At 38.5% G+C, this 18,370-nt stretch overlaps 1 protein-coding gene across 2 annotated transcripts in view; it reads right to left on the bottom strand.

Annotated features, from left to right (window-relative positions):
• The window catches only part of LOC120302654 (sodium channel protein type 4 subunit alpha-like), a 160,686-nt gene that overhangs the window by 66,913 nt on the left and 75,403 nt on the right, over nt 1-18,370 (bottom strand). For both annotated transcript variants that reach the window (XM_039331422.1, XM_039331423.1), the window contains one exon: nt 6,980-7,426. In XM_039331422.1, coding sequence (XP_039187356.1) covers nt 6,980-7,426 — 447 coding nt within the window. The remainder of the gene's footprint in view (nt 1-6,979; nt 7,427-18,370) is intronic.

Genomic DNA, 18,370 nt, shown 5'->3' with positions numbered 1-18,370 from the left:
ACAAGAAATTGAGTACTTGGCCATTCTTGCTTCAAAACTCCTACATGTTATTTAATATTTACATGAAATTGCTAGGAGAGCTCATGAGCTACTGATTACAAGCAGCGGCATGACAAAGTAGCAACAATGGTGCATTGGAAGATCTGCAAAAAATATCATTTGCCTGTAAGCAAAAACTGGTGGGATCATAAAATAGAGAAAGTCATAGAAAATGATAAAATTAAACTGCTCTGGGACTTCAGAATTCAAACAGACAAACACCTGCAACATAACACCCCAGACTTAACAATTGTCGATAAGAAAGACAAAAAAGTCTGGATAGTGGACGTGGCAGTGCCTGGAGATAGCAGAATAGAAGAGAAAGAACTGGAGAAGATAACAAAATACAAAGACCTACAAATAGAAATAGAAAGACTGTGGCAAAAGCAAGCAAGGGTAGTACCAATAGTCATAGGCTCCTTGGGTGCAATCCCAAAACAACTGGAGCACCACTTGAACACCATTGGCATTGACAAATTCGCTATTAGTCAATTGCAAAAGGCGGCCTTACTAGGAACTGCTTCCATCCTGCGACGATATCTGTAATACCATCAAACATCCACATCTGCCTATCCCAGGTCCTGGGTAAGGACTCGATAGGTAGACAAAATGCCAAATCCAGTCTGAACATCTGGCTGACTGTGCGATGATCGATAACAATAATAATAGTTGGAAGGGACCTTGGAGGTCATCAAGTCCAACCCCCCTGCTCTGGCAGGTAACCCTATACCATTTCGGACAAATGGCTGTCCGAAATGGTATAGCTATCGTAAATCTAAGAATTTGTTTGTACTCACTGCAACTAGATAATAATCAATATATAGGTTTTTTTTTTAAAAAATGAACCCTTTAATCCCTTCATTCATAATTAAAGCTTCACCTTCACTTCCATCATGTATCCATCAACCTCATTGTTCAAGATCAATTACCTATTCACCTTTCTCTTAGCTTCACAAACACAAAGTATACCAATTTTTCTTCCATTTCATTTAATTCATGCTCTTTCCTATACTCCTCTCTTATGTTCTCAATCTATTTTATATCATAATTAAATAGGCTCCTCTATATTGACTTTTGCTGCTCATTATTATATTATTTAATCATGACATTTACATAACACGTTTTGCAGGAGAAAAAAAAGCATATTAGGTTACTTTAACAACACCCACATTATGTTCAGCATTTCATGCTAAGTTCAAGGGTGCAATACAAATGAGATTTTGGCCCACTTTGAAAAATATATCTCAATTGCTACTGTAAAAATGAATATCTTACCAGAACTGCTTTTCCTATTTCAAAGAGTACTCATAAAAATAGAGAAAAAAAATTTCGACAATCTAAACACACTGATTTTGAAATTTATTTGGTAAGGGAAGAAAGCCAGAATTAGATTGAAAGTGCTACAAGAATCTAAAGAAAATGGAGGATTTGGTTTACCGGATTGGGTCTTATACCATCAAACATGTGCTTTAACATGTCTAAAAGAATGGATAACCCTTAGACATAAAAGATTATTATACTTAGAAGGACATGATTTACAATTAGGATGGCATGCCTTTCTATGGTATGGGAAGAATAAAATTCATAGATTCTTCCAAAATCACTATGTTAGAAATACATTACCGTATTTTCCGGTATATAAGACGACTTTCTAATCCCTGAAAATCTTCTCAAAAGTCAGGGGTCATCTTATACGCAGGAATATATGGGTAGCTGTTCTCTGAATTTAAAACCAATCTGCCCCCTAGTGGCCAGCCCTATTTTTTTTACAGAAATAAGCACTAACAAGACAAAGCTTTCTAGCAGTACAGGAGCTCTTATTGTGCTCATCTATAAACAGAAATTCAATATTGTACTGTATTTTCTGGCGTATAAGATGACTTTCTAAACCCTGAAAATCTTCTCAAAAGTTGGGGGTCGTCTTATATGCCTAGTATGGGAAAAAATAAAAGCTAAAATTTATATGAAAATACCAGGATGGCTTTCAACAATGGAAGCTTTTGTTTACCCAAACTTAACTAATTTTGAGAAAATTGAAACCTATAAAGATATTCTGAATACTGAAGGGAAATTAAAATCTAAACAAGAGTTGGAAGATCAGGGTATTGATTTATCATGGTGGCCTCAATTGCAAATACAATTGAGATATGAGAATGATGCTAAAATACGTGGTTTTTATAAAGACCAGACAATGTTTGATCAAATGCTGTTGACTTCAGAAGAAAAGCTGATTAAGAAATTGTATAATTTTTGACTTCCGGTGGATTTTGCGCGCGCGATGGCGGCTACTTTGTAGCCGTCTCTCCTGGGTAAGTGTAAGAACCGCTATGAACAGCAGACACCAGCTGTTCAGCGGTTCAAAATCCCCCTCCCGGGCAAAGGGGGGGGGTAGAGAGTGTCTGAATAGTGGTAGAGCCTCTTTTGCACCCCCCAAGTTTTTTTTGGGGGGGTGAAAGGAGTGCTCCCACGGAGTTCAGACTTGTCTCCGCTTCCCAGCTGTTTTTGTCCTCAGGGACAAAACGAGCCGCTGCAAACACCTCCGTGCTTAAAGAGAACTGGTGAGTTTTTTTTATAAACGGACAGAGCTGAGTAGAGGATTTAGTTTTTGCTTTCTTTGATTTATTTGGATTTTAAGTTTTAAGACTTGCTTCTATTTTTATTCTCTCTTTTTATTTTTTTTTTCTTTGTTGAAAGGGAAAGTAAAATGGCGATCGGCAAATCTCTCGGTGTTTTTTTTTTTTTGAAGTTAGAATGCTGACCGGCAGGCTTTTTGGTGTTTCTTTTTCTTTCCTTTCCCTTTCCCTTTTTATTTTCTTATGATTGGAATGGTTGTTTTTGGTATCTCTAAGTATTTTTTTTTTGGAACGGACTTTTTCTATTTAATTATTATTATTTTTTTTTTCTTCTCCCTTCTTTTTATTGTAATGACTCTTTTTTGAAGGACTTTTTTCTGTTTAATTTTTTGCAATTTTTAAGAAGGAGTAAAGCTTTTTTTAATTCTTTTTCTCTTCCTTTTTTTTTTCTTTTCCCTTTTTTCTTTTTATTATAATGACCTTCTTTGGAGGGAGTTATGATTTTTGAAGGAATTTTTATAATTTTTTAAGAAGGGCTAAAGGTTTTTCTTTAAGATGGCTCCAAAGCGTCCAGGGATTTCTACAGCTTCTAAATCAACAGTTTCACCCTCTTCTGGGGGTCAGCTAATAACTATGAAGGATTTGCAAAACATGATGGGAGATGTTATAATTCAAATTAGGGCAGAAATGAAAAAGATTTTAGAGGAAAATAATAAGATCTTGAGACAAGATTTTGTTTTGGCTTTAGAAGGAGTTGCTTCTGTTCTTGAAAAGGTGAACTCCCATGTGGAAGAGGTAGCTGAAAAAGTGGACATAATGGAGGGGAAAATTGAAAGTATGGAAAAAGAAATGGAAAATGAGATTCTTATGCTTCAATATGGACAAATGGAATATGCCTTAAGAATCAGAGGCCTGGAAGAGTCTTTGCAAGAAGATTTGAAAGAAATGGTTGCAAAGGACTTTGCATTGATTTTGAATAAAGAAAAAGAGGGAATACTTAGTGAAATTGAAAAATTATTTAGGGTTAACTCTGTGGTGGCAGCACAGAAGAATCTGCCAAGAGATGTGGTAATTTACTTTGGTAAAAGATCCTTACGCAATCAAATTCTGCAAGCCTATTATAAGAAGAGATTTCAAATTGCTTCACAAGATGTCATAATTTTTAAGGAGATCCCATCTAAAATTTTAAGAAGAAGAAAGGAGTTTGCTTTTCTAGTAAATGAACTTAAAAAGAGAAAAATTCTATTCAGATGGGATATTCCGACTGGAATGGTGGTGAACTACCTGGGGACATGTCATAGACTTAATACTGTTTCTCAAGCAAAAGATTTTTATACTTCGGTCCTGGGGGTATGTGCATCGCCATCTATTAGGTCTCAACAAGTCCAGATTGAGGAGCAGAAGACAACTTGTGTAGCACATAACTCCAAAGAAAAGCAGCAACAGAAGAAGGTTAAGGAAGTTTCATATTCAGCGGTCTCTGAATCTCTGGGAGATGTTGGACCTACAAAGTCTTTGGAGCAATCTTCAAGGGTGGCTCTGGGAGAAGTTAGACCTACAAAGTCTTTGGAGCAATCTTCAAGGGTGGAATTGCTGCCTGAAATCGAAATTGGGAAATTTCAGCTTGAGGGGCACCAACAAGAGAGGAACGGGCAGAGGATAACTTGTACAACTTACAACTGTGAAGATCAACACAAGGAGGAATTCACTGAGGAAGTTTTACAGGTATCGGTCCCTGAGACTTGTGCAACATATAAATGTAAAGAAAAAGTAACATATAAATGTAAAGAGAAAGACCAACAGAAGAAGGAGGTTGAGGAAGTTTCACAGGTACTGATTCCTGAGCTGGTGGGTCAACCAGGACTTACAAACTCTTTGGAGCGATCTTCAAGGGCAGAATTCCAAGCATTTTTTTCGATGCTTGCGGGCAAGAGAGACCGATATGGATTGTGCTTATAGTAGATGCAACTGGCTATTAGACAGAAGATTATGGATATTGAATGAAAATTTTAGATAAGAAGTTTGTGTTTATAGTGGGTGCAACTGGTTATTGGACAGAAAATTATGGACATTGAATGAGAACTTTAGACAAGAAGTTTACTATTGAGATTGTGGGAGAAGTAAAACTTATATCGTTTTTGGAAAATGTCTTATGTAATGTCTAAATATGTGTTTTGGGATAATAATATATTTCAGTTTTAAGTTTTAAACCTTTAATGATAATATTGTTTAAACCTGTGTTTTGAAGGGATTATAATTTGTTTATTTCAGTGAGGGGATTCTAATAAATTTGTGTTTCGAAGGGAGTATAATTTGTTTAAGTTTCAAGTAATGCTTAAATTTGGTTTTTAAATATTATTATTAATATTTCTAAGAGAAAATAATTTGTTTAATTAAATGTCTAGATTTGTTTAGGAAAGAAAGTAATGCTTAAATCTGTGTTTTTGGAGAAAGTTTATATAGAATGATGATTGTATTTAGATTTGTTTAGGATTTAAAAGTGTTTCAAGCTTTTAAATATTATTATTAATATTTTTAAGAGAAAATAATTTGTTTAACTAAATGTGTCTAGATTTGTTTAGGATTTTTAAGGTTTTTTTTTTTTTTTTTTTTTTTTTGGATAGGTGAGAAGATTATGAAGATTGAAGGAAATATGTATTTACTTTAAGTTTTCTAAGAGTATTTAGTTTTAATGGTACAACAAAGGTTTATATGTTTATTTTTTTGTATTAGGATAAAGAAAGAGGGAGAAATTAGATTTTACATTATAGCTATAGATATTCAAAGAAAGTAATGTTTAAATTTGCGTTTTTGGAGGGAGTTTATATAGAATGATGATTGTATTTAAATTTGTTTAGGTTTTAAAAGTGTTTTAAGTTTTTTTCTCAATTAAGCCTGTACTCAGCTCTGGGAAGTCTAGGGGAGGGTTTGGGAGGTTGGGGAGGAGGGGGGTGAGGTAGGGTTGGGGGGGGGGTATGGGAAGATTTGTTTTTGTAGAAATTTAAAAATTTTCAATTTAAAAAAAAAAAAAGATAAAAAAAAAAAAGAAATTGTATAATTTTCTATTACATTTAAAAAGATGAACAAGTGAAGATGAACAAGTGAAAGAAATAATGATAACATAGGCAAAAGATTTTGGACACAATATAGAATTAGAAAAATGGGAAAGAAATTATAAATTGACAATGGTAACTGCTTATAAAGAAAATGTATATAAAATGTTTTATAGATGGCACTTACTACCTGCAAGATTAGCAAAAATGTTTAAAAACATGTCTAGTAACTGTTGGAAGTGTAATAAAAACCAGGCATGTACTATCATCTTTGGTGGACGTGCCCTAAAGCAAAAAAAATTTGGACAAAAATATATTTCTGGCTAGAAAAGATTTTAAGAAAACATATAGATTTTAAACTATTTTTATTAGGTATATTATCAGAAAAATATGCTAAAGAAAGTATATATTTAATGTTGCATGTATTAACAGCAGCAAGGATTGTATTTGTTCAGTATTAGAAAAATGAAGAAACACCATCTGAAAAAGAGTTAATCAAGAAAACATTGGACTGTTCAGAAATGGATAGATTAACACTGAAGATTAAAGAAAAAGAAGACACAGAATATTTTCAAATATGGTATGTATTTTATCAATGGCTGGAAAAACGGGATAAAGATTAAGAATTTAATGTGTATTATTAAGTAAAATAAATGGACCCAGACAACATGTTGTTTACTAAGCACTTATCAATTATAAATGTAGAAAATTAATAAAATATTATTTATATATATAAATTATAACCAAAGAATAATTTCTCAACTAGAGGTTCTCTTGTAAATCATCATACTGTTGCATATAACCCACCAACCAAGAGGTACCAATAATGTGATTATGTAGCCATTTTTGAGTCCTAGTGACTTCCTAAATAGATTTTCTCCATGTAAGCAGCATACTGATATATGAAGTTGATAATCATCATCACATGATGCATTTGAAAAACAGCAGATATTTTTTAAACTGTAAAAGGAGTTATGTAAAAAATGGCATTACTGAAATGTACTGTATGTTTGGAAATGTTGCCACTGTAGAGAAGTAGCTTGACATAATCTCCTTTAATTTTTTCTCTCAAGTATTACTCATTCAATTTTTCTTCTACCCAGTTTCACTCCCTCCATAAAATTACATACCTTGTGAACAGAAATTGTTTTAGAATTGTCTCCAATGCATAATGCAATTGGTAATGACAGACAACCTACCTTTTGGACAAACAGTTCTGAGAATAGTCTCATCAAAAGATCCTGAATGTGGATATGTTTCGAACAGTTCCAACCAGCTGCATCTCTGCACTAACCTCTTTGGAAAAGAGCTCACCTTGGTGTCATCAGCAGTTTCTTCACCTGTATCAGTTTCATCATAAAGATCAGACTCCTCAGATGCTATAGGTACATTTATGGTCAGGTTGGGATTATTAATGAAGTTCATTTGGTCCAGTTCATCAATGAGTTGCTCTTTTTTTACTATTCCATCCATGTATTCAGACTTGAAATCCTGGCCTGTGTCTACATGGTTGAGGGTGTCCATGTGGTTGAGAACAAAGTTCTCCTTTTTACTGTCATCTGGTTCCTCAGATGATAGCTCTGCTTTCTCTTTCAGTTCTCTGTGAAGCAGCAGGAGGACATGTTTCTTTACAAAATCAATCCCTCGGGTGATTCTGCCAATTGCAATTTGCAAATTGTTCATCTCGTTATCATCATCAGATCCTGCCAGGCTATCAGCACTGAAGGAGCTAAGCAGTAAAGCTAAAAATAGGTTGAGTACCTAAAAAGACAAAAGCAAATATCACTTAAAATTTATTCAGAAGGCTTTCACACGCTCTGAAGTGGGTACTTTTGTCCCCAGTTCTGATGGTTTGACCACAAGACAAGGAAATAATCAAGGACAGGTTCTGCCAGCCAATTCACAATGTTTAAGAAAAATAAAGATAATGGGAAGAAATGTAAAAAAAATATATATCTTATGTTGCCAAGTAAACCATGTTCTCATTTAAGAAAATCCAAATTTTAAATAATCATCAAAATAAGTATATGGTGTATTACAACAGTTTGTTTTGTTTCCAAAGATGCTGTTGTTACTTCAAACCTCTAGTTTATCCAAGCATTTCCTGAAATTTTAACAGGATGTTATTCTTTGCATATAAGGCCAAAGTTTGATCCTTATTTTATTTATCAATTTGTCAGCCAGGAACTTTGTGGCAGGTTGGTTACATTCAAACACATCTAGGTCTTGAGGCATAACCTATTTGTATTACACTGTTACATCAATAGTGTAAACAGTTCTATATGGCCTACTTTCTGATAATTGTGAAAAACATGCAGTACAGTAAAAGCCAGTGAAACAGATAAGTTATGGATATGGATATTTAAAATAAATAAAATAATCCCTTCCTAATGATCTGCTTCTTAAACAGTGTCCAGAGGAAGATGGAAAGAAAACTATAGCAAATAGGCGCCTCAATCATGGGGTGCCTCAGGGCTCGGTCCTGTCCCCCCTCCTTTTTAACATCTACATGAAACCGCTGGGTGAGATCATTCGACGACACGGGGTGAGGTATCATCAGTACGCGGATGATACCCAATTGTATATCTCCACCCCGTGTCCTTTTGGTGAAGCAGTCGACGTAATGTGCCAGTGCCTGGAAGATGTGAGGGTCTGGATGGGGGTGAACAGGCTTAGACTCAACCCTGACAAGACCGAGTGGCTCTGGGTCTTGCCTCCCAAAGATCAACGATGGTCCATCATTAGTCCTGGGGGGGGGGTAAATTTACCTCCCTCAGTGCAGGCACGCAACTTGGGTGTCCTCCTGGACTCACAGCTAAATTTGGAACAACATCTATCGGCTGTGGCCAGGGGGACCTTTGCCCAGGTTCGCCTGGTGCACCAGTTGCGGCCTTATTTGGACCGGGAGGCTTTACTCACAGTCACTCATGCCCTTGTCACCTCAAGACTGGATTACTGTAACACGCTCTACATGGGGCTACCCTTGAAGAGCGTTGGGAGGCTGCAGTTGGTTCAGAATGCAGCCGCGAGAGTGATTGTGGGCGCGCCAAGGTACGCCCACGTGTCACCTATCCTCCGCGAGCTGCACTGGCTTCCTGTGGGTCTCCGGACACAATTCAAGGTGTTGGTTATAACCTTTAAAGCCCTTCATGGCATAGGACCAGGTTACTTACAGGACCGCATACTGCCACACAGTTCCCAGAGACCAGTGAGGTCCCACAGATTGGACCTCCTTCAGATCCCGTCGGCCAGACAATGTTGGCCGGCGGGCCCTCGGGGAAGGGCCTTTTCTGTGGTGGCTCCGACCTGGTGGAATCAAGTTCCCCCCGAGATTCGAACTACTCCCACCCTGCCGGCCTTTAAGAAAGCCATTAAAACTCTCCTGTTCCGGCAGGCCTGGGGCTGATGTCCCCGGGGGGGGGGCGGGATATGATCGGACACGCTGTATGAATGTATTTATTTTACTGTTTTATTGTCATATTATTGTTTTAAATTTTGTACGCCGCCCTGAGTCCCTTGGGATTGGGCGGCATATAAATTTTAGAAATAAAATAAATAAATGTCTCCCCAAATTAAAAACCTTAAAGCAGACATGTCAAGGCCTGCAGGCCAGATCCAGCTCGTGATATCTTTAGATCTTGCTCCAAGTGGACTAGTAGGGGGAAATGATTGAGTATGTAGGGGTGGGGGGGGAGCTGAAGTGGCAGCAGTGCCAGAGAGGCTCAGGGGAGAGCCAGCTGGAGCTGCAGTGTTGCTGGGGCTCTGCTGAGGTCCCGCGTGGCTCCAACTGATTGGGGCTTCTGGTGACCTGGGGATAGTCGACAGCCACAAGTAGTCTTCGGGCAGAGAGTCAGTTGGAGCTGTGGGGATGCTGGGGATGCCTGAATCAGCACATGCAGCTGATGAGTGCTGTGTGAAAAGGCCAGCCGGGCAGTGAGTGAATGCCTGGGGGAGAGAGGAGAGGATATAAAAGGAGGGTTTTGGCAGGAAAGAGGAGGAATGAGGTGGAGGGAAGAGAATATAATAGGAAGGAGAGATGTCGGTGGGGCAAGCCTGAGGGGAAAAAGGGAACAGCAACTGGCCCTTTGACGGCAACCATAATGCTGATGTGGTCCTCAGTAAAATTGAATTTGACACCCCTGCCTTAAAGAAACCAATATTTTCTTCAGTTTTGTATAATGGTAAGAATATAAAATCTAACTTGATTTACTCTTGCTTGATCAAGATTATTACATGCAATAAACAAAAAACATATTAAAATATTTGTTCATCTTTGAAAAAATGATGGAAAAGCACTTGCTCAGTTTGGCAAATAATATTATGAGATAACGCAATGTAGTGATTGCTAAATCACAATGACACACAAGACCTATACATGTGAAAGAGTTATTATTTGCACTATTTTGCATGTTGAAATTGGTCATCTGGAGAGAAACCTGTGACGGCTTATGGGTTCCTAAAATGTTTAGAATGATGGCAACCTTGATGATCTGGGAGAGGCCAAAGAAAAAAGTAGGGAAAGGAGAGAAAGTTCTTCTCTCATGAAATAAATCTGATCAGCAATAGCCAGTTTTGGACTTCAGGATTTAGTGATTGTGGTATAGCAACAGTTCATATCAGGAAAAATGGAAGCTTTTCATCATACAATATATCATTAATTTACAAGAATTATTGCCAAAAGATGATAGTCATGATCATATATGGGTTCATAATCCGATTAGACAAATTTCTAGTGATTCAGCTTCTTTTAGCCATGACAAATAAGCAGATCCTCCAATATTCACAAGCCATGTTCCACGAATACCAATTCTTAAGGTCAAACAGCCCTTAAGGGGAGTTTGCATGATCTACTTTGGGATTTCTTGTGGTCATTGGTCTGACTTCTGTTGGAAACAGGATGCTGAATCTGTTTGCTCCAGTAAAAAAAAAAAAGTTCTTTTGAATTTGCGATCTTGCTTTTGGTCTGCCATATTTTACCAAAAATAAAACCCTCTTCTGTACATTTCCACAATTTTCTTATCATAAATACCCTTAAGACTGGTATGCCGGTACAGTAACATCAGCAAAAAAAGTGGAATGTGCTTGCTGTGAAAAGCCTGCTTCCTGCCCACTCACAGCTGTTGATGTTTGTGCTTCTATCTTGCCAGAAATACATATGAGAAGGGATTTTGCTGATATTCAAGGTCATGGCTATTTACACATGTCTTATGCCTCATGACTTAACTAGGACCTTTATATAAACTCTTTTGGTTTCCTTTAAGCTCAGAGGCTTCTTTTAAATACTACTTATAGCTGGTTATCATTAATAACTGTAACATTGGGGCTTTCACTCTTATAAATCTCATAAATCATGATGTAGGTACTGAAACTTGCATAGGTAGAAAAAGATAGCTAGTTTTAGAGACTCCAAAATATACTAAGTTTCTTAGGTCAATCTACAACATTCTTAATATGAAAAATACTTGGCTTGAGATGAGAGATAACAGAATTGGAGACTGGAAGTCACATGCATGCAAATGGAATTATTTGGTATTGTGGAGAGGCTTTCTCTTTGTTAACTTCTTTGCCTAAATTACATTTCCATTTGCTTATTTTCCCATAGAGAAAATGTGTTTCGATTTAAAATGAATCAACCATATTTGAATCTAGTAATAACTTGGTGTGTGTGTGGGGGGAAACTCTTGGCAGAAAAAGAACCAGAACCTAGCAATTGTAGGGTGTTGAGCAACAACATTGATACCTGATTGCTTACACTTCTAACATTAAAATTAGGGGGATTGTAGGGTATATTTTCTTTTTTTCAGGAAAGAAAAGAGAATGAAAGAGGATTTATAACAGAGCCATAGACCTTTCTGCTTTGTCAGTGAGTACATGCAGATCACAGATCTTTATTTTTTTTATTTTTTTAGGTAAATACTTCTCATTCACACATTGAGTTCATGGTATGTACTGCAGCTGAATCTATCTTTGGGAATTTGTTTTGAGTAATCTTCACTTCTTTTCACAGTCTTCCCAGGGGCTGTTTCATGCATCACAAAGGACTGATGCAACATTAATAAGGCCAATATCTAGAACAGGTAATTCAAGATTTTGCTGTAATTACTTTTAGGGAAAGTTTTTTATATTTATTTCTGAAATGTTTGTTTCTATATTTGCTTATGTGTATAAATGCCTCCATTGGTATATGCCTGTCTCTTTCATTTTTTGAGATCCTTTTTATTAAAGCTAAATAGAAAGTTATTATGCTACAAAGCAAAGCATCATCCTCTAGGATTAGCTTCCCTCACAATACTGCCTCTAGGCTGCTCCTAAACTCTATAAGCCAGGGGTCTTCAAATTTGGCCCTTTTATGACTTGTGGACTTCAACTCTCAGAATTCCTCAGTCAGCATGCCTGGCTGAGGAATTTTGGGAGCTGATGTCCACAAGTTATAAAAGGGTCAAGATTGAAGACCCCTGCTATAAGCATTGGTAGAAACTAAAAGCAGAGGCTCCTCTAATAAAATAGTTTGCTCAGAATTGTACCCACTGGTGTATTAAAAGCCATGCTCATGGTAAAGAATCTGGGAGTGGGATATTGTTGCCAACATCCAGATAAGCAGGGAGCTCCAGACAAATAATCAAGCAAAAGACAAAACCCCAATCAAGAACTACCAAGGAGAAAACCACAAGACCACTAACATTGGCAATGCAAGCTACCATATATAAATAGAGAGTAGACCCCATTCTGATTAACACTGATGATATTACCTAATTGGGTAATAAAACATTTGCAAGCAAATAAGCATGCTCCTAAAACTGGAAGTGAATGTTTTTTATTATAAGAAAGTGCATGCAGGTAGATTGAAAAGCTGGCAAAAATCACATCCTTCTTTTGCAAACTGAGAGGTAATTCAGGATTGAAAATATATCTTTGCCTTCCTGTTTCCAATAAGATGGGAAGACCAAGTGGCAAACCAGTGGAATTTGTTTAATTCTTTGCAAATTTAATACTTCTGATTTAAAGTCAGAAGTATCCGTTAGATGCAGCAGTGGGAATTAATGGGATATGCAAATACTATCAAAAATAGCTTCATATTTGAAACACAAATCCAATACAAAATTCAAGTTGGAAACCATCCATGCATAATAATAATGATGATAACACATGAGCTTGTATCTCATCCAAAGTTTGGGTTTCTCTTAACACAAGGCTTTACTATAATTCATATTATACTGTTTATTGTAGCTACTATTCCACATTTGCTTGATTTTAAAATTTTCAATCAATACAACACACTATACTTTAACATGCAGCATTATTAGAAGCAATTTTGCAAAGTGGTTAAGGCATCAAGACAGAAACTGGGAGACTTTGAGTTCTAATCCTGTCATACACCTGAAGTTAACTGTTAGATCTTGGGCAACTCCCTCTCTCTCAGCCCTAGGAAGGAGGCAATGACAAATCACTTTTGAAATCTTGCCAAGAAAACTAGGCAGTTGCCAGGGGTCAAAAATGTATTCAAACGTGTGTGGTGTGCATACATGTGCACCTGCACATGTGCGTGCACACAAACACACACACATCACTACATAATCTGCACTTTGGGTCTTGTCTAGTATGGTAGAAACCTGCTTCTATGGATCTGGTGTTTAGTGCCTGTTCTTGTACTGCTATGATCAGTGCCTCTGTGCTGTCTTTCAGTGCAGCCCTTTCTAGCTACAAGCAGAATTTCCCAATGTCGGTTACCCCAGTGATCTGTCAGTGGTACACCCCATGCAGGGGCTTGTTTTGTCATTGCACTTCCTCTACTTCAGACATGTCAAACTCGCGATGTCACGTGACATTGCGCAATGTATCGGGTCAGTTTTGCCATTGCTGGCAATGGGGTGGGCGGGGCTTCTGGATGACGCATTTGGCCCATGGGCCGGCAGTTTGACACCCCTGCTCTACTTGATCTTTCTCTCACATCTGCTGCTGCCTCAGACCCTCTCTAAGTTGCTCATCTTTGGATGCCCTCTTACTGAAGTAGTTCTGGTTTCATCCACGACAGCAGTTTTGATACTCACCAAACCCTGACTATCCTCTTTCTGTATGGTGTATAGTCTCTAGCTGAGGGGTAGGGAACCTTGGCTCTTTTATGATTTGTGGACTTCAATACCCAGAATTCCTGAACCAGCCATGCTGACTCAGAAATTCTGGAAGTTGAAGTCCACAAGTCATAAAAGAGCCAAGGTTCCCTACCCTTGCTCTAGGTGTTGGACTTGCAGTGGAAACCTTCATACTTTGTGAGGAGCTTCTGGGTCTTCACATTGGCAGCTCCAATTTCTAGTGTTGTTTTTCCACAGTCCCATTAAGTTCTTGAGGAAGGTCCTTAGTGTCCTTGTCAGGTCCCAAAGAAATATATTTTATAAGTATACCCATTTGCTATTTTCTTTGTGTCCTGCCATTCTATTGGGAGGGGGGAGCCCTTGGGAATGCTTTGCACTGTATGCTGAGATGTCCTTCCCCCGGGGGATGGAATGTCTCTCCGTTATCTAAGAGATGGGGTTTGTGCTTGGAGCCAAAAGAAATCAAAAGCTTTTGTCATTCAAGCCGATGCTAGTGATATAGCCGTAGGAGCAGTCCTGCTCCAGAGGAATGAGGAAGGCCAACTGCAATCCTGTGCTTATACATTTAAAAAAGCTCTCTGAGACTGAGCAGTGATGGGCAGCCTGGGAGAAGGAAGCCTATGCTGTGCAATGGGCACTTCAGAGCTGGAGACATTTCCTAGAGGGGAGCAAAATACCGTTCCAAGTGTGGACTGATCATAAGAACCTGGAGGCGATGAAACCCCCTAGGAAGTTGTCCCCTAAACAGGCATGGTGGTGCTGACACTTCCACTGATTTAACATTACAATCCATTACTCTCTGGGGGGAGGAACTTCCTAGCAGATGTCTTATCTAGATTGCCACAATATAATAGTGTTAAATCAGAAGTAGTTGAACTGTTTATGCCTCCTAAACAATTTGCAGTGCCAGTCACTACCCGAACACAAAGCAAGGCCATGATGCCAATAGACTGAACCATATGCCAAGATTTCAAAAAAGCACTAGAAACTGATGAGTGGTTTCAGAGTCATAAGAACCTATGCTTAATCAAAAATGACCTAGCCTGGGTTGGGGAAAAACGATACATGCCAGCAACCTTAAGACTGAGAATAATGCAAGCTGGGCATAATTCAAAGATTGTGGGACATTTTGGATTCGTAAAAACCTTACACCTCCTAAAAAGGCAATTTTGGTGGCCATCCTTGAAAACGGACATAGAAAGTTATGTGGTGAGCAGCCCCACATGTGCTGCAGCTAAGCAGAGACAAGAGAACATACCGGGACTATTACAACTGGTGACCAGCCCTTCAGCACCCTGGAGAGAGATCTCTATGGATTTTATTGTGAGCTCCTGAAAGTTCTGGGAGTACAGTTATTTGGGTGGTTACAGATTTGTTCTCTAGACAAGCCCACTTCATCCCTTGCTCAAAGATCCCTACAGCCAAAATACTGGCTAAACTGTTTGTGTAACGTATCTCCCAATTCAATGAGGGTCCACAATGCATCATTTCAGACGGGGGGGGGGGGGTGTCAGTTCACTTCTAAGTTCTGGAAAGCTTTTCTGGACCTCTTGGGTTCTAGTCAATGGCTATCATCTAGTCATCATCCTCAAATGAATGGGGGGACAGAGAGACTGAACTCAGTTCTAGAACAATATCTTAGGTGCTTTATCAACTATCAGGAAGATAATTGGATTGATCTGTTGCCTTTTGCAGAAGTGGCATATAATAATGCTGTGCATTCGAGCACTGGTTATACCCCTTTCCAGGTTGCCAATGGGCAGACATTTGTCCCCATTGCAGAATTGTCCTCAAAAGAACCTGACATCCCCTCTTTAAAGGAATGGATCAAACAATTACAAAACACCTGGCAAGTAGTGTGCAAAGCATTTGATGAAGCCAGAAATTCCTATAAGACCCAAGCTGATAAAAGGAGGGCAGAGCAGAAACCTTTTAAGATTAGAGATAAAGTTTATCTCTCTACAAAATATTTGCAAACCTTGCAGCCTTCAAAAAAGCTAGGGCCTAAATTTGTAGGACTTTTTCCCATTAAATGCATTATTAACCCAGTGACTGTAGAACTAGACTTCCTAAGAGCCTAAGACAGATCCATCCTGTCTTTCATTGTAGTTTACTTAAACCTGAGATTATGTCTACCCTTAGGCCTCTGACCCCTCCCATGTCTATACCGGTATGGGTGGAAGGGGAGCAACACTGAAATACGCTACATCTTCTATTCTCACAAACACCATGGTTCCACTCAATATTTAGAAGCTTGGAAAAACCTTCCCTCTGCTCAAAATGAATGGGTATATAAAAAAACATGTTAGAACTCCTAAACTACTTAAACATTTTCATGAAAAGTATCCTGATAAGTCGGATTAATGTGGTTGTTCTATTTGTTTTTCTCCCTTTCCCTTTTTCTGTTTTACAGTTGGATTATCCATTTTTCTAGGGGGTCCGTATGTCAGGCCCAAAGAAATATATTTTATAAGTATATCCATTTGCTATTTTCTTTGTGTCATCCCATTTCCCCCGTTGGGAAGGGGGAGTCCTTGGGAATGCTTTGCACTGTATGCTGAGATGCTTTTCCCCAGGGGATGGAATGTCTCACCCTTATCTAAGAGATGGTTTGCACTTGGAGCCAGAAGAAATTGAAAGTGAGAAAGACCTTGAGGAGCCCACCAAAAAGACTGGTTACCAAAACACGAAGCCACCTGTGGATTAGCTGGGATTCAAATGAACACTGGGACCTTGGGGCGAGGAGTATTGAATGTTGCTTTTAATGTATTACTTCACGGGTTTTTCTCTCAGATCTCGCCTTGATTCCCTGCTGTCACTAGCTCCTAATAAAAGTTCCTTTTGAGACAATGCCTGTTTCAAGAGTTCTGCTTTCTTGGGTGGCTTAGCTGAGGTACGTCCTTATAGTCCTGTTGATTTTGTATAGTGTCAGGTATTCACAGACCATGTGTGTGGCATTCAGTCATAGACTAGTCAATCCAGGCTATGCTCAAATCTGTCTAGACCTTAAGTCTTGGGTGACTGCTCTATCTATGAGCAATTTATGTTTTGAACCTCTGGTGTAGTTCCTGATGCTGTGGTCATGTACTGGCCAACCATGGTTCTTTATCTTGACAGCTCTGATATCTGATAGGACTTTCCATGTTGCAATAAGGCAAATATCAGCTGGTAGTTGAATGGTGCTGTTCCCTAGTGTGGATCTTTCATGATCAATACTGTCCTTCCTTGTGGTAGCCAATCTGGTGGAAGCCTGCTACTGATAGCTGATTCATGTGTGCTGCTAGAGGTTCATGCATTGTTGTGAGTTTCTTTAGCTAGTACATATGGATCATATCTGGGTTTGGTGCTGTCCAGCTCTTAACCTGCTGTGGATGTCTGCTACTGTACTGATGACTGGCCCCATTCTGGAATATTGCTGTGGTCTGTTCTCAGGTCCTGTAGCCATTTTTCACTGGTGTTAGGTGTCTTCTCTTTCTCTCATATGTTTACTTTATGCTTTTGGTAACTCTGCTGTTGCACTGCATTGTAGTTGGATGGTTATTTGGAGAACAGGCCATTTATAATCTTGGCCTCTGCTTCTTGAGTGTATCTCTTTAGCCTGGTAGCCAGTGCTATCCATATTTCCTTTTATTATTGTTCAATTTTTGCTGTTGGTGCTTTTGATGTTACTAGGTTATTACTCTATAATGGAGAGAGTGATAATGATGTTCCAGCTTCAGGTGCTGGCTGCATATCCACTTGTTTTTCCAGATCTTCTTGAGTATGGGATGTAATGTGTAGTTAGTCTGTCTCCAGTTGTGATAGCAATTTTTCTTCACTATGTTGAAGGATTGGGTAACTAATGTTTCTCAGTGTGGATATAGATCTTCTTTCTATCCATGGTTCCCTCATACGCTTCATATATCCCTTCTGGGTAGGTGTGTTGTGGTAGCATTCCATCAGTTCCAGGTTCTCTGGTCTTATCCATGTATGGCTTGTTCCAGTAGCCCACTTATCATTAGATTGTCCTGGTTCTTCAACATCTATCATGGACCTTATTAATCCGGGTGACTTCCCAGCTAGCATGACTTTCCTAGTTCATGTCACTCTCATATTTTGAGGTAGCCAGGTGAAGTGTTAGGGGGTCTTCGCCCAAGGACCCCTATTGGTAAATAGATATTAGCTGGGATTTGAATCTGGTCTCCTAATTCAAAGGCCATTATCCAGCCATTTTCATTTAGTAAATTTTCAAAAACACAATAATAAAGAAGATTTTTATATATAAAAAATGTATGTGTATATTGTGCGTGTGTGTATATATATATATATATATATATATATATATATATATATATATATATATATATATATATATATACACAAAATAATAAAGTTGGAAGGTACGTTGGAGGACATCTAGTCCAACCCCCTGCTCAGGCAGGAAACCCTATACCATTTCGGACAAATGGCTGTCCAGTCTATTCTTAAAAACTTCCAGTGTTGGGGCATTCACTGCTTCTGGAGGCAAGTTGTTCCACTGGTTAATTGTTCTAACTGTCAGGAAGTTTCTCCTTAGTTCTAGGTTGCTTCTCTCCTTGATTAGTTTCCATCCGTTGCTTCTTGTCCTGCCCTCAGG

The sequence above is a fragment of the Crotalus tigris genome, unplaced genomic scaffold (genome assembly GCF_016545835.1).
Source record: "Crotalus tigris isolate CLP2741 ecotype Arizona unplaced genomic scaffold, ASM1654583v1 scf7180000024437.13266115, whole genome shotgun sequence".
Lineage (NCBI taxonomy): Eukaryota > Metazoa > Chordata > Lepidosauria > Squamata > Viperidae > Crotalus > Crotalus tigris.
This window is presented reverse-complemented; position numbering and strand designations above follow the sequence as displayed.